This window comes from Pleuronectes platessa, chromosome 22 (genome assembly GCF_947347685.1).
Source record: "Pleuronectes platessa chromosome 22, fPlePla1.1, whole genome shotgun sequence".
NCBI classification, from domain to species: Eukaryota; Metazoa; Chordata; class Actinopteri; order Pleuronectiformes; family Pleuronectidae; genus Pleuronectes; species Pleuronectes platessa.
In genome coordinates this window covers 4,249,050-4,269,859 of record NC_070647.1, presented here as the reverse complement: position 1 = coordinate 4,269,859, position 20,810 = coordinate 4,249,050, and the positions used below count along the sequence as shown (strand labels likewise).

At 40.5% G+C, this 20,810-nt stretch overlaps 2 protein-coding genes across 2 annotated transcripts in view; one reads left to right on the top strand and one right to left on the bottom strand.

Moving 5' to 3' along the window:
- Positions 1–15,339, top strand: part of arhgef39 (Rho guanine nucleotide exchange factor (GEF) 39) — a 48,632-nt gene extending 33,293 nt beyond the window's left edge. Inside the window, exons 8-12 of the mRNA XM_053414862.1 lie at positions 3,446–3,675; positions 7,711–7,799; positions 11,821–11,953; positions 12,668–12,765; positions 13,436–15,339. Coding sequence (XP_053270837.1) covers positions 3,446–3,675; positions 7,711–7,799; positions 11,821–11,953; positions 12,668–12,765; positions 13,436–13,472 — 587 coding nt within the window. The 3' untranslated portion in view covers positions 13,473–15,339. The remainder of the gene's footprint in view (positions 1–3,445; positions 3,676–7,710; positions 7,800–11,820; positions 11,954–12,667; positions 12,766–13,435) is intronic.
- A 2,609-nt stretch (positions 15,340–17,948) lies between these two features.
- Positions 17,949–20,126, bottom strand: LOC128428649 (nuclear factor 7, brain). The gene is made up of 2 exons (XM_053414872.1): positions 19,952–20,126; positions 17,949–19,871 (listed from the first exon to the last, which is right to left on the bottom strand). The coding sequence occupies exon 2, from the start codon at positions 19,852–19,854 to the stop codon at positions 18,472–18,474; it is 1,383 nt and encodes a 460-aa protein (XP_053270847.1). The 5' UTR covers positions 19,855–19,871; positions 19,952–20,126; the 3' UTR covers positions 17,949–18,471.
- Positions 20,127–20,810: the final 684 nt, after the last annotated feature.

Here is a 20,810-nt window from a genome sequence, read left to right as displayed (position 1 = left end):
TTTCGTCTTTATCTTAGCTGTCAAAATACTCCAACTGTGATTCACAGTGTCAATTGAACATAAGACTGTGACTTTAACTTGGTGCCCCTGAAGCAGTCCCCCCCCCCGTTCTTACACTATTATATTAATCCTAGTAACATTGCTATAAAATGGTTTCACTATGATGACAACAATATAATTTATCGCAATACTTTCTCGGACAAAATATAATCCAACAAAATGTAATTGAATGCACTGAGTTAGAGGTTTTAAGCTTAAGTTCGCTGGGAACTTCTTTAATTTTTCAGGCAAAATTGGTATTGTACAATGAAATAACCTGAACTAAATCAATATTGGAATAAATCAAATGGAACCAAACGCAACCCTAGTTAAGAAATGACCAAGGCATATGGGAACTGTCAAGAAAAGGGTTAAAAGGTGTATTATTGTGTGCCTAAAGGCACATTGAAAAACTTTGTGTGCACTTAAATTATAGGCTAAATGAAAAAGTTAGTTGCACCAGTGGAAAAAGGGTTAATCTGGAGCCCTGCTACAAAGTCGTAACACACACCTCCTTGGGCTGTTGGAAATTACAACAGTCGTGTTTCACTATAGTCTGACCTTTTATAGATGAACCAATCAATAGTGCTTTACAATACAATAATCCCCTAAAGAAAACCAGCAAATTATCCCATATATGAGCTGGAACCAGTAACATTTATTTATTGGGCATTCTAAAGATGAAATAACTTAATTGATTTGCCCGATTGGCCTAATGCCGTTTTAGCTTTAAATCAGCTTTTGAAAATCCAACGGTTTAAGGGGGACTTATTTGAGTGTTTCTGTAAATGCAATCCTTCAGATCTTTGACTGGCTGCAGGCTGAATACCAAAAAATAAGAGACAGTAATACATTCCTGGTATACCGTTCTCTTACTGGGAGTTATGGCTATAAGACAGTTGTGTATTCATACTTAAAGGGTGGCTGCCCAGGGCAACACATGTATCCCATTGGAGTACCTTTTTCTTGTACTTGTACCTCTTAAAATCTACTTGATTGTAAATTAGGTGAATGGCCCAAGACTGACCCAGGACTGTCAGTTAAGTTGAGATATTTGTGCAGCATCCAGGTCCCCTACAGTTGTCTTCAACTTGAAAAAATATCTTAATTTCTCTAACTGATCATGTTTGAGTGGTTACTGACTACACACTCAGTAAATGTGTCCTTAAAGAGTTGTATAAGGCTCAAACAGGGCTTTATTTATATCATATTTAATAGAACGATTACAACCACTGCTCCAATCTCCACAGAGCACCTTAGAGAGTCGTGGCATGTCTCTCGACTGTTTTTCCCGTTTGAGACCCATGGCATTTTAAAAGCAATTTGACCCCCGCCTGGCAGTGCCACTTAATCTCAGTAGACTTGTCTGTAGCTGAAAATGTCCTCTCTAAGCCCCAGAGGCACAGCTCCAGCCACTCAGGCTAGCTGCAATCACAGGCTACTGGCTGGGGCAATTACAAAAACATCCTGGAACTCTGGCTCAATTTTCATTTTATCTATCCAAATGTCAGCCTTTTGCTTATTAGCTATCATCACGCCGCTGCCAATCACAGTTGATAGAGATGAGAGCACTCCTCTGTAGCCACACCCTGATATGCCTGCCTCCCACTGAGTCCGTCTCAGATTCTCTCTTGTCTTTTTTGTTCCCTTTGAATAGCCTTCATTTATCTTTCCAAGTCAGCACAGCTTAGTCTCATTATTATTATTTTTTTTGGTTCCCTTCAATTTGATGCTTGGGAGACAAAGGTTATTATCCCTTTTATACTTAATCTGTAAAATGAGATAAACCTGCATTGGTTTGGGGATTCACAACCATCAAGTCAGAATTCAGTATTAAATCCACTGAGTGAATCTGAATCCTTTTGAAATCATTCTTGAATTTATATCTGGTTTAGGTTTCAAAATCTGCAAATGCCTTACGGTAACTAGAATGGCACAACTGGACCAGTTGCACCAGATTGCACACATGCTTAAATATCAGTCCCTGCAATATATCTTATTTTTCATTATTATTATCATTTTATAAAGACCATGAATTATTCCCTAGGAAGTGGGTGAAAATGTAAATGCCCTATCTCTGGATCCATCCCTTCGTCTGGATCCGAGCCATAATTGAATGGGTTCTTTCTTGGCCCATGTCCCATCCGGTCACCAGGTTTGGTGAAAGTCAACCAGCAAACAAACAAAAGAACAGCTGCATAAACATACCCTCGTTGTCAGATTAAGAAAGAGCTTAAACTTAAAGATCTCTATCTCCTTCTGCTGGCAAAGATAATTGTGAGCGCCTAATAGTGAAAACCTTAAAATAAGCTAAGCAGCAAAAATCGTCAAATGTTGATTGCTAAATTATATCAACTGGTCTAGACGTCTGACTGCTTCTGTTTTTCCTTCCAAGTCATGTCCTCAAGTCATTTCTCCAAACACTGATGCACAGACTCGGAGAAAGCTGGAAATTGGATCAATGACCATTAGCTACCGGTGCTGTAATTAGCTGCCGGCTGTGTCTTTTGGAAAACACTCAAATGAGAAGCCTGCTAATCTAACCAGAAGGTCCTCGCACATCTCTATTTGCTAACAAAGAGAAAGAGTCTGCAGAGATAAAGAGAGCTAATGGAATCTGGAGCTTAACTCCTCTGCTCGGGATCCTCCACTAACCTGAAGGTCGGTGGTTCGATCCCTGCCACCAACAGTCTCCATTCCAATGTGTCCTTTGGCAAGGTACTAAACCCCCGAATTGACAGGGGTTTGTGCCAACAGTGTTTGATTAGTGTGTATAAGAGAAAGCAGTGCATACAAAAGTGCTGTGTGAATCTGTGTGTGAATTGGTGAATGTAACTTGAACAATGAGTGGTCAATAAGACTGGAAAAGTGCGATATAAATACAGACAATTAACCATTAAACCCACTGGAGACCAGCTCTAGAACTAGATTTAGAATTTAATGTTGTTTCAATGCCGCTTGTAACACACTCCTCGGAGAGACACCGAACAGGAGGACTTTGTAAGTCTGTGGGTTAAACAGTGATGTACTATAGTCTTTAGTGTGCAAGAGGTATGGGCAGAGTGATGTGTGTCATGTATGAACTGGTCAAGTGTCAAAACCATAGACTGTATATACACATGTCAGCTTTGCAGCAGTGGTTTAGTATATATAAAATGTATACTTGGTGACGAGTTTGGCCATTGCCGTTTGACTATATGCCCCAACATTGGCTTGGTAGATCGGCAACATTGTTGATATCATTTTTGTAATGTGTAAATTATAGAAGTCCTTACTTATTTCGTTCCAATGTACCAGTTTAGTGTATGCCGGTAAAACCCCCAGCTTCCATGAAACTCAAAAAAGGTCTTAGCTGCTGACGAAGGTGACCATTCATGCTTTTGTCTGTTCTCCCCTCCTCTCGCAGGGAGATGGTACATCCGAGAGGGCTGGCTGAAAATGGTTCCTCCGAAAGGCAAGGAGGCTAAGCCCAAGATGTTCTTCCTGTTCTCCGACATGCTGCTGCAGGCCAAGCGCTGCAGTCCCCTGGATCCCACCAATGGAGACAAGTTCACCGGCCAGCACATGTTCCCCCTGAAGGCCTGCAATGTGGAGAAGGTGTTTGGACACACCAAGAGCAAAGGAGGCCTGCTCAGCGTGAGTTACTTACTGTACCCGTGTGGCCCATATGATATAAGAGGGATCAGGGGGTGTCTGGGATATCTTGGAATATTCTATTAGGTTGTTCATCTGGCAGAAAGCAGGCTGAGAAACAACATTAACAAACCAGGAAGGGGAAAATAATGGAGTGTTGACTCATTTATGAACAGAAGCTGAAATATGATAGTAGAGAAAAGAATAACACAAAAGGAAAACAGCAGGAAGTGAATGATTACATTCCTCCTTTCCATACATATACTGTAAGAGACATTCTCATCGACCCCCCCAAGCACTTTCCTAATTTAAAATTGATGAAGCTATTTACCACAATGTGCTTTAATTCTTTATGTTGCATTGATGTCCCAGTTTAAGTCCCTGCACATTTTATAGTCTTGTTAAATTTAGTAAATAACCATTTATCAATTGGTTGAATTGTTGTGCTTTCTGAATGTTATATGTTCACAGCACAGTTGTCTCTACTCTTTGATGAGGGGGGTTCCGATGTAGGACATTTTGAAATATGAGGCCTGGTAACACTAGGCAGATTTGCACAATGTGAATAAAATGGCTCTTCTTGCACGCAGCAATATTACATTTGTTGTTTTTTTCTAAAAACCTTGTGTTGTCAGTCTTCACAGTGCATGTTAATGTAATGGTATGTTACACTAAGAATCACCAGCATCATTAGATCGTGGTCTAAGCATTATCCGTGCTGATTGGCTCTCTGACAGTGATTCAATTCGATTTTGGAAGAGGCATTTTTTAAAACCAGTATCTAACAATTTCAATTAAATTGTATTTTATTTGCATAGCCATCATCATCAATTTGTTTCTATTATTTGCAGAGATATCTTCTGTTGGCTGCCCTTTGATCAATCGAGTTGAGCTCGAGATACAAGTAATAATCCCCAAAAGTTTGTGCATTGTCCACTCACACTCGGGGTTGAAAACAATACCCTTCTTAGCACACAGGGTAATGCTGTTGAATCAAATTTTGAAGTAATCGGCTATCACTGGGTGAGGGTTATATTGTAGGTCATTGACAAACAAGATCTTAGTGTGTAACAGAGCCACTGTAGAGAGGGCTGACTCAGGCTCTGTGATGTCCTGGGGAACTAACTGTAGAAAAGTTGAAAGGGAAAAAGAGAAAAGTTGTTGTCGGGCAGCAGGTGGGGAGACATCTGTTCGTTGGTTTGAGTATACACATGAGTGAGTCCTTAGCAGAGGCATTATTTAATTTCCTCCTTTTGATGAATGCTGCTTTGATTTGTCTTACTTATGGCCTTGATGGCTCCTGTTGTATAATCTGCCAAAGGAGGTTTCCTGAATGTTTTCCAGTCTACCTGAATGAAATGTCATTTAGTTCCGCTTGTCAGAGGAGACCTGCGGTTACCTCGCCTCCTCTTCTCCCTAATCCCTTCAAACCCTTGTCGATGGCGCCCCAAAAGTTAAACTTTTTATTTTTTCTCCTTCTTTTACTGCGTCTTTCCTCTCAGTCTGATCCGTCTTGCAGGTCCCGGTGCAGCTGCTGGCTGACAAATTGTGTCTAAATGATGTAGTTGCTGTCGTGAAACATTCAAAGGGAACGAGTCGCGCGTCATTGAGCAAGTAACCAAAGCGTTTATGCAGCAAGTGTTTAGTGCCAATGCCGCGCGGTATCAATATTCATTTCAGCTGATGCGCCCCTGCTCAAAGAGCTCTTTATGTTGTGTTTCTAATGTGCCTCCCTGTGATGCACAGCGGCTACGGAGAGGTTGGGTTCCTCCTCTGTCTGCTCACACAGCTGGCTCACACACTTTGCGACTTAATAAAAACCAAACAGAAAATTTAGCACTTATAATTAGCTGATATTTTAATTATTGATAAAAAAATATCTGGACAGTAAATAATTGTTCAGGCGACAGTATGAACTCTAAAACCTTGCCGTGCTTATCGACTCAGTTAACGCGATTCGGTGGAGTCTAGGGTTTTTGCAAATGTGTAGTTTATATATTTTCGGATGATGTGCGGCACAGAACACAGATGAGAGGGTGGATGCAGGTAAAAGTAGTTCAGTGTTTAAGACTCCGGCGTGTCCTGCATGTGTGATGGTCTCATCAGCTCGGCCTGCGTGACTTCATCTTTAAAAGGCAGTGGGAATTAGAAGCATCCTTCAGGTGACGAATGAAAAGGCTGCTGATGGGGAGATTAGTCAGAGCTGTATTATTTGGGGTGATGGTGTGTGTGTGTGTAGTGATGGCTGCCAGCTGCAACAGAATCTCTCAGCTGCTGGATCAGATTAGGCTACAGATCCATCTCTTCCGGCCCCTCCAGTAAATACATCTTCCTCAAGCCTGTCGCCGCTCTCTCCGCCGGCCGCGCTGCACATTATCTAATGGCAGAAATGGCATTTCATTAGCCTCTTATCCCGCCGAGGCCCAGATGCATACTCAATAGCATTACATGTAATTTCTCATAAGGACACATTATTGATCCTGGGCCCCTACCTAAGCTCAAAGAAAAGGGCTGTCAGCACTCCAGGGCCCTCGTCAGCCAGGGCCATGAAGAATTAATGCCAAATTAAATTTGACAGCTGTAAATGCCATGGCAATCTATATGCAAAGTTTAGGGGGGGAAAAAAATGCTTTTATTAAAATTCCTGTTATTTTTGCTCTCTCTCTGGTTGCATGTTAGCGGAGAGCCGGCTTTTACATGTGCCTCGGCCCGTTTCCCCCTCTTTTTGTCTTCTCTTCCCTTTTGTCTACCTCGACCTCCCTTCTCCTCTCCCTCTCTCTCTCCCTCCCTCTCTGTCTGCAGTCTTCCTCCTGCTAATATTCCCCCGCTACTTGAATATTTTCCCACATCCCTGACAGATTCTCTTTGATGTATAAATAATCAAGCTAAATTATGTGCAGCGATGAGGCTCCATGCTCTGCCGTTCTTATTATACAAAGTAATTTCTACCTAAGAGGGTCAGATTTCCTGACAAATCCCTAATTACTGCATTCCAATAGAAGTGGAATGCATTTGTGCATAAATCAGCCGCCGTCCCCCAAGTAGCGAGTGCCTAATATCATGCGCCACTCAAAATCGGGCCCCATTCACTGAACTCTGTAATTAGATAATACTTTGGTATTGATGGTACATTTGAAATCTTAATCTATTTAATGCATAATGAGAGAAACTCCCCTCCCTCTGTGTTAAAGCATCATTATGTTTGATGAGCTATATGCTTCTCTGTTCGAGCCTAAAGTTCCGTCTAAATACACATGGAAATGATCAATACCTCATGGCCCGCCCGCTCTCCTCCGCCGCCGGTCGCCCGCGTGGAGGCTGGAGGCACAGGTAAATCGGTGAGGCCATTTAAATGTGGTGAAGGGCTAATTTTGATCCCCTGTAATAGCTTTCCCAGTGTAATTACGCTGGTCTAAAAGCCCCTTTTGTTTGGGCCCAGACGTCTCCCATTGGCTTGTTTGACAAGTACAATCACCGTCTGGCTTTAACAACGTGCGCCAGAGAGTTGATAATTACTGTTGACTCAAAGGAAGAGGACGCTGACAAGCCGGCAGGACGTCTGAGAACACATTTCTGTACAGCCGATTATAGTTTCCCACTAAATGTGACCTGACTGAATCAGATTCTGTCCCCGCCGTTTACCTCTCCGTCTCCTTCACCTTCACATTTCACAGTTGTAGGGCCGATGGATGCCTGTGAGGAGCAGCAGGTTTTGCTCGGATGATGAGGTGACAGAGTGGGATGGATTTTGCTTAATGTGGCCTACCCTCTACTGTTTTTATAGTGTTACTGCAGTTTCAGCCTCTGATGACTGACAGAGGTTGAGGCTTCTAAAATACAACACAAAACGGATAAATAGACAATGTTTATGGTTCCTGTGCCTCTTTAAATACCTCAAATCATGAAACTGTCCTGAGTTACATTTGCTCGCACTACAATCTTACTGTTCTCATGTTTATTGTGCATAGCTGTTCTTGCCATTGTGTATCACAACACACAATCATCCTAATTCATCTCCTCTCCCTCGTCTTCCTCCAGTTAACCTTCCCCAAAGCCAAACTCCTGCTGATGTCCACCAACCAGGAGGATCTGAATGACTGGTACCAAAGCCTGAGCTCAGCAATCAGGTATGCACGCACACACAAACGCACACACAGGCACACATACACACACACACACCTTATTGATCCGATACTCTTATCGGTTCTTATTGGCTCAATCTAAGCAAATAAAAACACTACATACCGTAGTTAAAGGTTGTTATACACTAATGAAAACATAAATACTTTATTCTATTTAAGTTAATAGATCCATTCCATATAGCTGCTTTCAGACTTGCATTGGACTCCGCAGTTCCTCTGTAATTTCTGTCGAGGAGGGCGATGACGCTACTAACATCTGACTGATGCAAAAATGAAAAAACAAAAAGAAAACAAATATCTCCTGGTGAAAGAACGATGTCACAAACATAAAAAGACACCGACAAGGATGTCAGGAGAGTTTGCGGTGATGAGAGCTGACGGCGGTGTCGGGGTGCTGTAAACAATATCACCTGATTTGACGCAGCAGAGTTAATAGGTCACTTCCTGTTTCTGTCTTCTGCACCTGGCTGCTCCGCCTCCCACCTGAATCATGTGGAGGATTTGTTGACGTTGTGAACGCATCTGTGTCGAGAACCTCCCGCTGTGCTCTGCATGTGTGGAAGGCAAACTGCGGGTAAGCTCCCCAGCCGATTCTCCGGATTTCACCCAGAGGTCATGTCTGAAAAATGGCTCATAATTTATCTTGAGTGAAAAACTAAACACAGGACTTTGCACTGCACCAAATCCACTCCAGCTCTGAAGGATGCGAAACTCAAAAAGAAGATTTCTTAACGGCACTTCAGACGATTTCCGATTGAATCTGTGAACGCACACATAACGATCAGCAGTTTAACAGTTACTTTTAAACATCAAGCCATGTTTGTATAAATGAGTTAACTCCTGGTGTTTGGGCTCCAGGCTGCTCGCATACATTACCCTGTTTTACACTAATTACTTAGGCTGCCTCGCCATAGTCTCATTGGTCCCACCACAGTTTCATAATGATCAAACAAAATGTTATATACCTCTCATAAAAACATGAAGGATCCACATGCGTGTTCTCTGGGCTGCCAGGATAATAAAAAATAACATATCTACTATTAGAGGGACAGTTGAAAACGGGTCTTAAACAATCCACACTTTTAAACGTGGCTCAGTGAGAGAGAGAGAGAGATATCTCTATTTTGCGCTGGTAACACTGAAAGAACATCCTAGACAAATGTCTTAATTAAAAAAAAAGAGTTGGTGAGATAAAACGTACAAGATAACTTCTATTGAGCAATAATAAACATGGAAACCTATTTTCTTAATTTCTGCGGTACAGAGAGCGGGACAGATAGCGTCAGAGCTTATCAGCACCACAGTCTTAAATAATTTAGCCCCGAGCTCTGTTTAATGCCAGGCTTCAGTAACTGTCAAAGACCCGTCCATAGTCATAAGACACCAGACAGGTCCTCAACCCACGATGCCCCACCTGAGAAGAGCTGATGCATTTTTAAATGTAAACTCCCCTCCTCATTTTGAATTAAGAATTAAAACCCATCAATGTTATGTCTGCATGATTCCATCAAATGGATTTTTTGGAGATTTCTTTTGCATCACATACATTAAAGTCAGCACACAAACAGTGCTTGGTGTCTTTTCTTTCAAAAACACACTTTACAGATTTATTTTCATTAAATAATTTCCTAAAATATGGAATATTTAAAAAGCCTACATGCCCTCGAAATAATTATGGCACAAACATTACATATATAAAATGATTTCATGACAATATTCATTATTTCTAGCTTCCTATTTTGTGTTACCTGAAACAAGGAGGTCATGTTGTCTTCTGTGTTATTCTTTCTAATAACACAGAGGTTCAAGCAGAGCAAATCGCTTCTGCTGTTGCTGCCTCTCGCTACAGTTTGTATGATCCTCTGTGTGTATGTCTGCTAACACGGAGGACATCAGTTGAGTTCGGGGTCTGCCAATGTTCCCAGGACCACATTCGTTTTCCTCACTGCTAAAAGAATGTAGACACACGTGACCCAGACCACCTCCGAATGTGGTCTGCCGTGATTGGACCGATGTCAGTACGCTCAAACCAGTACTCTGAGATGTCCACAGGGTTTAAGCTGCTGTGAGCTTTGTTGACGTGTAGCTGTTGATTTTGTAAGCATGTATGGTGCATGGTGTATATTCATTGTTTTTACATTTTAGGAAAGTGTCCAACTTGGATGTGTTGTCTCATGTTCTGATGAGAAGCATGTAGCGGTATGAGGTATTAGTAGAAATATGAATATCTGTGAGCGCCGAGCGTTTCCACTCTCACAATGACTCTTAATAAAACTTCCACACACACTGATGCCGGAACCTCAGGCCCGTCTGTCTCTCAGCATTGATCAGCCAGACCTCGGTAACTCCACTCCCTGCCCGCCTGGCCCCCACCTCCCCGGAGCACGGTCCGAGTCAGCCCGGCTACGTGGAAGGGTCCAGCTCTGCTCAGGTCTCCCCCCCACACCACGACCTCTGTGTGCCCAGCCAGGCTTATTAGTTTATCACTCTGTCAGAGCAGGAGAGCGAGAGGAGGCTGTCAGAGAGCTCAGACGCCACCGCCGCCGCAGCAGCAGATGGGGGCCGAGGCTGCAGGCTGATGGCTCTAAACTCCAGGGAGTGTAATTAGCCGTGATGGAGGAGCGAGGAGGGGACAGGCTGAGAGGACCAGGGGTCAGCAGCACTCACACCACTGGGGAGAAGTGCAGGGCGGAGGGGTGTGAGTGTGTGTGTCTACACACAGCTGAATTATTGATTTAACTAAGACTACACACACTCTCTGGACTGACTTCTCTGAATCTATTGGATGTTGCTCTCAGTGATTATCAAACATTTATTATTTTTGTGTGGTTGAGTCATATTAGACTGGTGGGCATGGTTTCGTTATTTCTTATGTCAAAACATCTACTTTACACACACACACACACATTCTTCCCTTTAGCTCCTTATTGAATTTCTTTTCTGTGTTTCCTTTTGTTTCGAAAAAAATCGTACTAATACCTCGTACCTACACACAGACACACACATCTTCTAGCCAGGGGACTTAATTAGTGTGTAGATCAATGCTCGGTGACACTAAGTGAATGGTGGGGCAGGATGAGGCCTGACCACCAGGGATGTAATGAAGGCTAAAGACAGTTTAACTCTGACTTACTTCTCATCTTCACAAGGTGGAGAGGGTCTTCAGGCCGACCTCGAAAAGATAAATTCATAATCGTGTAGCAGGTCACGATTTCCTTATTATCATTTATTAACTCTTTGCTGAACTGAGGGGTTTATAGACAGAGAAGATGTTTATTTATGATTCATTGTTACCAGGAATAACTTAAAGGTGACGTCGCACCAAGACTGAAATCATTGATTGTAACCAAGCTCACAATGTGTGACTAAGTTTCCAGTATGTGTGATATAGGGTGGAGCTGGTGTCAATATGAAGAATAGGGTTCAAATCACACGTTAATGTAACCATACACACTCTACTTTAACTTGGTTTAAGTTATTTTGATTTGTGTATGTTAAATCTAAAATACAGAGGTCGATTCAAGGCGATGTACAGGAACATCAAAGAAAAACATCAGAGAGACAAAAATTACAATTACGTCTGGTTTTTTTTGCCACTGCCGATTTCCTATTTCACTGCATTATGGCCAATTTGTCTTTATTTATCCTTTATTTGTCCAGAACAATGAGTAGACAAATGTGTTTAAGGTCATTCAGTAGAAACATTGAGTCCACTACTACGTCTGTCCACCAGGGGACACTTGTTACATTGTAAACTCAAGCAGGTGAGTCACCTTTCCCCTTTGGATATCCCCCATCTCTACCGGTGGGCATGTCTTTTTTGTGGACTGAACATTGGAAGCAGCCTCTATGAGAAAGGAGGGACACAAGCACAAACGAGGCATAGAGTACGACCACACAGAGATTGACCAGAAACATTAAAAGCTCTTTGCAGTGAGGGTTTCTTGATGTCATTTGGCCGTATGAACTAGATCAGCTGCTAACCGAGCGTGTGTTGCCTCTACAGAAAGCTGCAGTCTAAAGAGACCGTGGTCTATCAAAGAGCTGAGACGCCGCGCAAGAGAGCACTGCACGCCGCCGCTGACAGCCACAACACACCGAGCAGCAGCAGCAGCAACCCCGTCAGGAAGAGAAACATGGTGAATTTAGTCGTCCTCTTCGGTGTAATACTGTACTGTACACATTCATTAAATCTGTCAGACTGGTTTTAATGAAAATAATAACCAGTAAGAGTGATATTCATAGATGTAATGATAGTAATAGTAATAATAATCTTGTAACCCTGATGAGGCCTTGACTGTTCATGGGATCGAATAATAATATTGATGGAAGTGAAGGATTATGGGATGACAGTTGTGAGGTGTCTCTGGTAAAAACCACAAACTAAGGAGGAAAGGATTTATTTTGGATTGGTGATGTTTGGAGTCGAGTAATTATAACCACCACCTTCGCCTTCTGATTTAACCTGTGTAGATCTTTTTCTAACTGGGAGACTTTTTTTTGTCATGTGGTCTGGGGAGACAGTAAAAAATTAAAAAATTGTCATTGGAAACCAAAAAATCTTCCCAGAGTGTCGCAGAGTCATGAAATAATTGCACATTTTTACAGGTAATACTGTGATAATGCAAACTAGAAACATCTAATTTGTCATTTCATGGAGCCTCTACCTTTACCTACTGTATGTACAGTCATGAATGCTGTGAATTTCCTGAGGATATTTCTTTAACTTTAACCTCAGCCGTTGCTTATGTAGTCATTCATATTTTTACACTGCAAGAAGTAAGTTTCCAAAGTAGTTTTTCAAAAGCTTTAATCCTGACCCTGTGTTATTTGGCATCACCACCTCTCTTCAGGAGACCAGTGAGGAAAGGGAACGTGCTCAGAAGCCTCCAGTTGAGTGGGAGGGCAGCGCCCCCAAGAGGATGAAGCAGTCTGATGCTCCAGAGCAGAGGTGGGACAGCTTTAAATTCCATTTAAAAATATGTCTGGCTTATTGTTCCTTCACTTGAATGTTCGGGCTGCACTGTGTAGAATGATGTGCAGTTGCTTCAGGAAGTTATCAGACCGTATTAAGACAGTTTTTTACTTTCATCTGCTCAACAAGAGAAGTTTCTCTGTGCTCTCCTTAAAGCTCAGTTTAGTACATGTAACTGTTGGTTGTTGTCACTCTGTGTTTTGATGTCTAAGAACAGGGGACTACAAATAATGATTTACTAATAATATCAATGATTATTTGGTACCATTTTTTTTTCCCACTTTTGTTTGAGATTCATCTATTATGTTTTTTTATCATTACGAAATAATCCCAAACGTCTTTTTCGGCCTTTTGTTCGGCCTTTAAAAAAAGATGGAGACGTTATATCAGACATCAATAACCTGAACTGTTAAACAACATACACTCTACAGTTTAAAATTACAAAAGCTACAAATTCAAAGATTTCAGATTTTTCAGTGAGGGAGATGAGATATAAAAAGTATTTTGTTTACTTGGTTGTAAGTTGAATTCAAATCAGACTGAAGGAGATCTGTACCGAGCCCAGGCATATTTCAAAGTGAAGGCTGCTGATATTAAGATTATTTTCTGACTGAATATGATTTGACCTGTTATTTGTGTCCAGCAGTGTGGAGGCGTCCACCTCTGGCTGTGTGATCCTCTGATGGACCGACTGGTCCTCAGCGTCTCGGTGGATCCAGGACGGTTTAGTCTGAGAGTTTCGTTTCGGACTGACGTCTGTGTTCCACTCTGCAACACGACGCTCATGCTACTGTTTGTCTGAGCTGCTCACGGCCTCCTTTTTTTATTCCTTCACTGTTCTAACATGAGGTCTGGAGAAGTCTGGCTTGCTACTAACAGCAGCTTCAGCCTCTGCTCACCCTGTGCAATATAAAGTATCGTCGATGTGCTGCTTTAAAACCAAATATCTGATGAATGTTCACCACTTCTGTCCTTATTCACAGTCTGTGCCTAAATGTACATCTCCCGCTCATCTTTTCATTTTCAGTCGGGATTTTATAACACATTTACTGGCCGACTGTGGACAAGAAATGTGGCTCACTTTTCACTGACTTGAAACATGAAGCTGCCACTGAGCTGTTTTCATGTGGAATTCTCTGTAATCCAAAGTGTTACAACATGTGATTATGTGCAGTAATTATGTATGGAAATACAAAATGACCATAAACATTATGAAATGATTTATCTTATTAATAGAGAGTAAAATATCAAATCTATAAACCAAAATTTTTAATGATAAACAAACACACAGAAACATTTTAATATTGAAGTTTATCATAGAAAAATTGTTTTTTCCCAGTGTCCCTTTTATTAAAGACAAAAACACACTCCTACTCATTAATCTTTCTATAGCTGTGAGGACACCCTCATCCTAATCTTAACCATCACTTCTAAATGCTAAGGACTAAAACTGATCCACATCCTGAATTAAACATAATTTTTCCTCTAACATTTAATTGTAGCCCTTCAAAAGGTTCAGCCGACATGTCTTCATGATTGGTAGATGTCCTCATGATGCCAAAATGTCCTTAACACACCAGAATGTTTGCCCAATGATGGTTTTAAACCAAAATGTGTCCTCAGAACACATGAACACATAGAAAGACATGAACGTACACACATACACACACACCCTCCAAAGAAAGATGCTGTTTAGAAATAAACGCTTAAAAATAGTTAATTTTTAAACAACCGTGTCAATAATGACTAAATTCCAATGTAACAATGAAATAACACTCATAAAAAATTAAGAAAAAATATTACACGGTAATTGTATGCTTCGTTAAGCAGTTATTTATTTAGAAATTTATTGGTTCATTGATGCATTTTACCATTTTTAGTAATGTGATTATTTGTTTCATAATGTTTTATTTATTTAGTAACAAACAATTATTATGACTAGGTATTTATTTTTGTTCATCTTCTGCATGCCATCATTTAATCCAACTGAATGTGAATATATAAATGATCACGTTATTGATTCTAGCCAGACGTCATATCACCGTGGGACATTTTTATAGAATGTATGATTTGATTGATTGTTTGTTGCCAAATACACAGCAGGTATTTATAGCTTTGACGTGGGAGACATACAGTGGTGAACTCTGTCCTTTTATACTTGATGTTAAATAAGTGCATTTAATCACGTGCACTGTATTTTAGAAATGACATCATGGGTTTATGGAATTTTCAGTGAAATGCCAACAACCAGGCATGAAAACCTGGTCGTTCAGACAGAAGCTCACTTTGCTGATTATCTAAATACCTTTTATGTTTTTACATTATCACCATTATATCCTTTATCCTATATTATATTATATCCTTAATCAGCCAATATATTCTTCTTTTCTATTTGATCGATTTTACTAACTCTTTTTTGTATTTAAAAGTTCTGTTATTTTTATTTTTTTTATTCTTTGTGTTTTTTAAAGATTCTGTGTAAAGCTGCTTGCAAATCATACAAGGGAATGGAAATTATGGCAACTTTGCAATAAAACTCTTAAAGCAGTCGCTGTGTGTTTGTGTTTTTCATCTCTTTGATTTTCCACTAGATGGATACACAGAGCAGCAGTTCACACTTAAATAAACTAAAAGATTCCTTTCAATTAAAGAGTCAAATTAAAGAAATCCAAAAAATCCCACACACTTCTCTTCATGGTTACTCACATAAGGACCAGAGGCCAGTGTGTGAAAGGGTTTCATGTTTTTTTACAATAACAGTGAGGAGGTCATATGAACACTCATATGTTTTGTCCCTCCTGTTCACTCAGGCCAGAAAAAATAGTGTTGGAAATGGAAGTGATGGGTCATTAGAATAAAGCAAGAATAAGAAGTCACATTAAATCAAGTTGCAAGTTTACTTTTAGTGTCATTCATCCTCACACAGTAAACGGCTGAGCCATCTATCAGTCCAAAGTGCAAAAATAGTGCAAAAAAATCCTAAACCACATGACAGTAGAAATATGTTTCGAGGCTGAATTCACAGATCTCAAGATGTTTGATATAGATCTATCTTTAACTGAGCGGTGGCTCAGGCCAGTGTCACGCTAATGAGGATATTTTAAATATTCAGCGCTTCTATATGTGGACTGCAGAGAACAGGAAGTGATTAGGTTTCTATTTTAGAAGACAGATGATGGTCGGTGGTCACTTCTGTCCTCACACCTCCATCACTGCTTAATTCCAAACTGCAGTACCGCTTTATGAACACAGGGTGGAGGCAAAGACAAATCTGATAAACCGCTGTAGCGCATCCTGAAAAAGCTCAACAGTGTCCCTACTGGACAGCAGGGACAATTGACATAATGATAAACTTTTAATATATTGAAAAAGATGACATTTTTCAAGAGCCAATTATAAATTTGTTAAAGGAATAATATCACAGTGTATAGTTTTACTTTGCTAAAAACATTACTCACAGTTTGTCCCGAGGGTGGCACAAGGAAATATAAAAACAGCTATTTATTTGTTTTTCCACGTCCTTGACAGTTTTAGTTCACGAGCTTCTAACCATTTATTGCAACATTAATAGTATCATCATGGTAATTTTTGTAGCTTATATGTGAAACCAGAAATTGACCATTTAAACAGTGTATTATACCCCAAAAAAGAAAGCTTTTATATGATTTGATTTACTCGCATATCATTCTGAGAGTAGGATAGTAGGTTTAACATCCATCCTTTACTATTCAGTATATTTTCTGTGTAGTCAATGCACGAATGTAAAACGTGAGGTAGATAACGTCTACGCCACGATTTGGTTGGAGAATAAACATTCTGTGTGAACTGTCCATGATGGATATGGTACAAGTTCAAGTTCTCCGCACTGACACATTTATCTGATTCACTGTTCTCTGTTTTCACAGGATCTTTCTTTCATTCTGTCCCTTTAATATATAAACTATAGCAGTGACAGAAAGGCTTTTACATTATGGACTTTCTTGCTGCATCATGACTGAAAACACACTGGTGGCAGATAATTATTCAGGTATTTTATAAAAACGTGCTCATAAGGTCCTTAACTGAGACGACACTGAGTGACAAGGGTTTCATGTTTTCTTGTCACTTATCTATTATTTAATCATTTATTTTACAATAATAAACGTTATTTCTGTAGCACCTTTAAAAAAAACAGTAACAAGTTGTTTTACAAGGTATAAATGAAAAAATTGAAGGCAAACAATAAGAAACAAGAAAAATGGTAGTTGAAGATGAGACAACATCAGTGCACAATTACAAAAAGAAAGGTGTTACAGATGAGAAAAGATTTAAGACAATTAAATTAAACATAAAATGGTTGAAATAATTGTCTAGATCAGAACCAGGAGAATACCCATAAAATTGTGTTATTATTGTCTTTATTTTGTGTATTTAGAGGTATCTGAGGTATTACATGATACACAGAAGCCCTGTAAGCCTCAGAGCCTGAGGACCATTACCAGGACTTTACATAAGGAGGTGACGGCTAAAAGCAGTTTAATTATTCCAAATATATATCATCTGTTATGTCATTTTCACAGGAGTTGAAACGTTTGAGGGCCGTAGAAGGTATTAAAACATCTTAAATACGTCTTCCTAAGTTTCTGAAGAACTTTGCTTGAGAATTTCAATTTTCTCCATTTGACAGCTTCTTCTTTTTCTAATTGGGGCCCGAGCACCGAACCGTAGGAGACCGTGGGAGGCTCTATTGAAATTGTAAGGATTATTAGGGCCCGAGCACCTCCGGTGGGAGGCCCTTTTGTATTTCCCTTTTCCTTTTGGGGGCTTTTTCAGTAGTAATTTGAAATGGGTGTGGAAAAATGGCTCAACAGCGCCATCTAAGGAAAAGCCCCTCAGTTAGCTTTCACTGATCTTGACACAAAAATCGTAGCCCAGGTGTATCATGACCAGGCAAACAAAAAAAGTTCAGCGATGCAATTGGGAAAAAAGCAAGAAGAAGCCCACCATTTTGACCGTTTTAGAAATTTTGACTTTGACATACTTGTCCCAGGGCTTTCATCAGATCAAATTCATATGGACATGAGCGTCATCACAACAAGATGGAGATATAAACTACGCTTCAAATGCATGTGCTTGTTTAATGTTCTATTTATATTTCAACTTAAAAAAGGTCAGAACTCTTTCTCTGTTTCATAGTTTTTATTATTCATTAGTCATAATATTAAACCACATCACTAGGCTGCTGTTGAATAAACACTTTTAAAGACAGAATCATTTTGGTTTCATCACATCAAACAGACAAATGTTCATATATGTTGGATTATTTCATAAGTGAACAGACTTTATGTGATTAAACATGAACCATGTCTCATGAGTGAGTTTTAATAAAATTTGTTGAATGTGAACAATGATCAGCTGTTATTGATAAATGTGTTCTTTATCTGGATCTTCATAAGTTTGCTTGACTTCATGGATCCACACAAAATCTAAATGATAGAAAACATTTTCCATGAAAGTAAAAAACAAACCAAAAGATCAGAAAACAATTAAATCTTTTTACACACGTGGAAAAGTCAACAGTTGAAATAAAAATGAGTGAGAAGTAAAAGGAGAAACAAACAACGCTTTAGAATAATGAGATTAACATTTAAGTTCAGCAGATTTCTCTTAAAGAAATAAACATTACGAATAAAATATATATCTCTAACTGCTCGGATCCAGCGTCACAGAGACATTCACAGGTAACAGCTTCAAGTGATCTCCAGTGCTAAAGTATGGAAACATCTTCTGAGTGAAAGTTTGTGTGAAGGTGTGAATGTTTTTATTAGTATCAGGATCAGAGAATGACAGTTTTCTTCTGTTCCAGTCCAGTTTCACTGTGATCCTCTGGATCTTCTTCACAGAGAGAATAGATGATGCTGATTCTGACACTAATGTGTATTTACCTTCAGAGAACAATATTCCCCATAATCCAGACAGTTTGTCTCCCTTCCTCTGGACAGACTCTGCTCTTACACCCAGTAACCAGTGTTTACTGTCTCCAACCAGGACGTCCCAGGTGTGAGTCCCTGAGTTAAAACCCTCGGATCCCAGGACTGAGGTGTAATAATCAAACCTCTCTGGATTGTCAGGAAGCTTCTCTCTCTCTCCTTGTCTCAAACTGGTCAGATCCTCAGACAGGACGAGTTCTGGATTAGCAGAGTTTGGGTCCAGAACCACAGGACTGTAGGAGACCATGTCCTTCATCTTGTTCCAGATGTTGAAGCTCACATTGCCCAGATGTTTGGCCTGGTCTATCAGAGCTCCTGAGGCCAGCTGTGGATCATCCAGCAGGGGATGCTGCTGAACTCGTTTCCCTGCCGCCTTGTAGTTGAGCAGGAACGAGATGTCTTCAGCTCTCAGCACGTCCTCTGTGGTTCTGATTGTGTCTGCAAGAGCCGTTATGTCTCTGCTCAGAGACTCAATCTTATCCTTCATCATCTGACTCTTCTTCTCCTCTTCCTCCCTCAGTGCAACCATCCTGGCTTCCTCTTCCTCCTCCAGAAACTGATGAAGCTTTTTAAACAGCTCCTTGATCTGCATCTCTGTGAGTCCGGCCTGGACTTTAATGTGTTCTGCTGTTTGTTCAAACTCTAATTTAACACGTTCAAAACACTGTAACTTCTTCTTCAAGGGCTCCAGAGTTTCCTGAAGCTGATTCTTGGGTTGTTGTGCAGCTTCATCGATGGGGCTGAATCTGTGGTTGGTGTGTTTTTTTGAATCTCTGCAGACGAGACACATTGGCACCTCATGGTCCAGACAGAAGAGTGTGAGTTTCTCTGAGTGCCGACTGCAGAGAGCATGTGAAGAGCTCTGATCTCTCTCCTGCATGAAGGTCTCACACAGGTTCTTTAACACCAGGTTACAAGGGGGTTCCATCATTGAAGATCTCCTCTTACAAAGTGGACACTCTTTTACTTCTTTGTCTTTCCACCATCTCTCCACACAGTCTTTACAGAAGCTGTGGCTACATGACAGAAGGACAGGATCTCTGAAGACAGCATGGCAGACTGAACAGCAGAGATCCTCTTCTAATCTGGAAGCCATTGAGTCTCCAGGTGAAGCTGAAAACAGACAGTCAGTCAGTCACAGCTCCACGAACTTCACTGAGGTTTACTTCCTCGAGGTGTTTGTAAAAACTCACGGTCAGTGTGTGGAGCGTCGGCAGGTTGTAGTTTGACTCTTCTCTCCTGTAGCTGGACTCACTCAGGACGTTTGGGCTAGTTTGGTTTAGTTTGGTTTGGAAGGTGAATGTGATCGTCTGGTTTTCAGCCTGCGTCTCTTCCGGAATGAATATATGTTCCTGGTTTCTCAGGTGTGTCAGGACAGGGTGGAGATTAGGGTGCTGGTTCATAAAACCTGTAAAACCTGAAACAAATGCACAAGCAGCTCTTCCAGTAAAAACAAATGCACCACCCTTATGGACTGCACTGTAACCCTTTCTTGATTTATTATATTATACAAACAAGAGCTAAAGATGGGCAATCAGTGTCGGACGGGAGAAATTCAAAGACAAACATAATCAACTGAGTTGTTCCAAAAATGTGAGAAAAAGAGAAAACTGGTTTGGCCCTCTAATGTGGCACTTAAAAACATCTCAACAGGAAGTGGTTTGACCAATGTCTGTCAGGATGTTTTTTCCAAAAAATAAAACTTCCAAATACAGTAAATAAATGCCAAGCAATGTTCCTCTGTGGGACAAGGCCACATTTTACTCAGGTAGCATTACTGGCAAAAACAACAAAACACTCACATCCAAATGAAAAATCTAGGTGTGTAATCTGATTCTGATTTACAAAGATGTTCGGACTTCTCACAGAATTTTGACTGAATTTGGACATTTCTTCTCTCTCCAGTAGAACCTCTGATAATCCATCATTGTGTTGTGGGGCAGTAGACACATGAGGGGAGAGTTTGGAAGCAGCTGACGGCTGTTAGCAGTCATTTATATTAAATAGATGATGTTTTCTTCCTCATATACAGATTGATTTGATCAAAACGTA

Excerpts from the sequence above, each read along its gene's own strand:
- LOC128428649 (XM_053414872.1), bottom strand. The coding sequence starts at position 19,854 with ATGGCTTCCAGATTAGAAGAGGATCTCTGCTGTTCAGTCTGCCATGCT.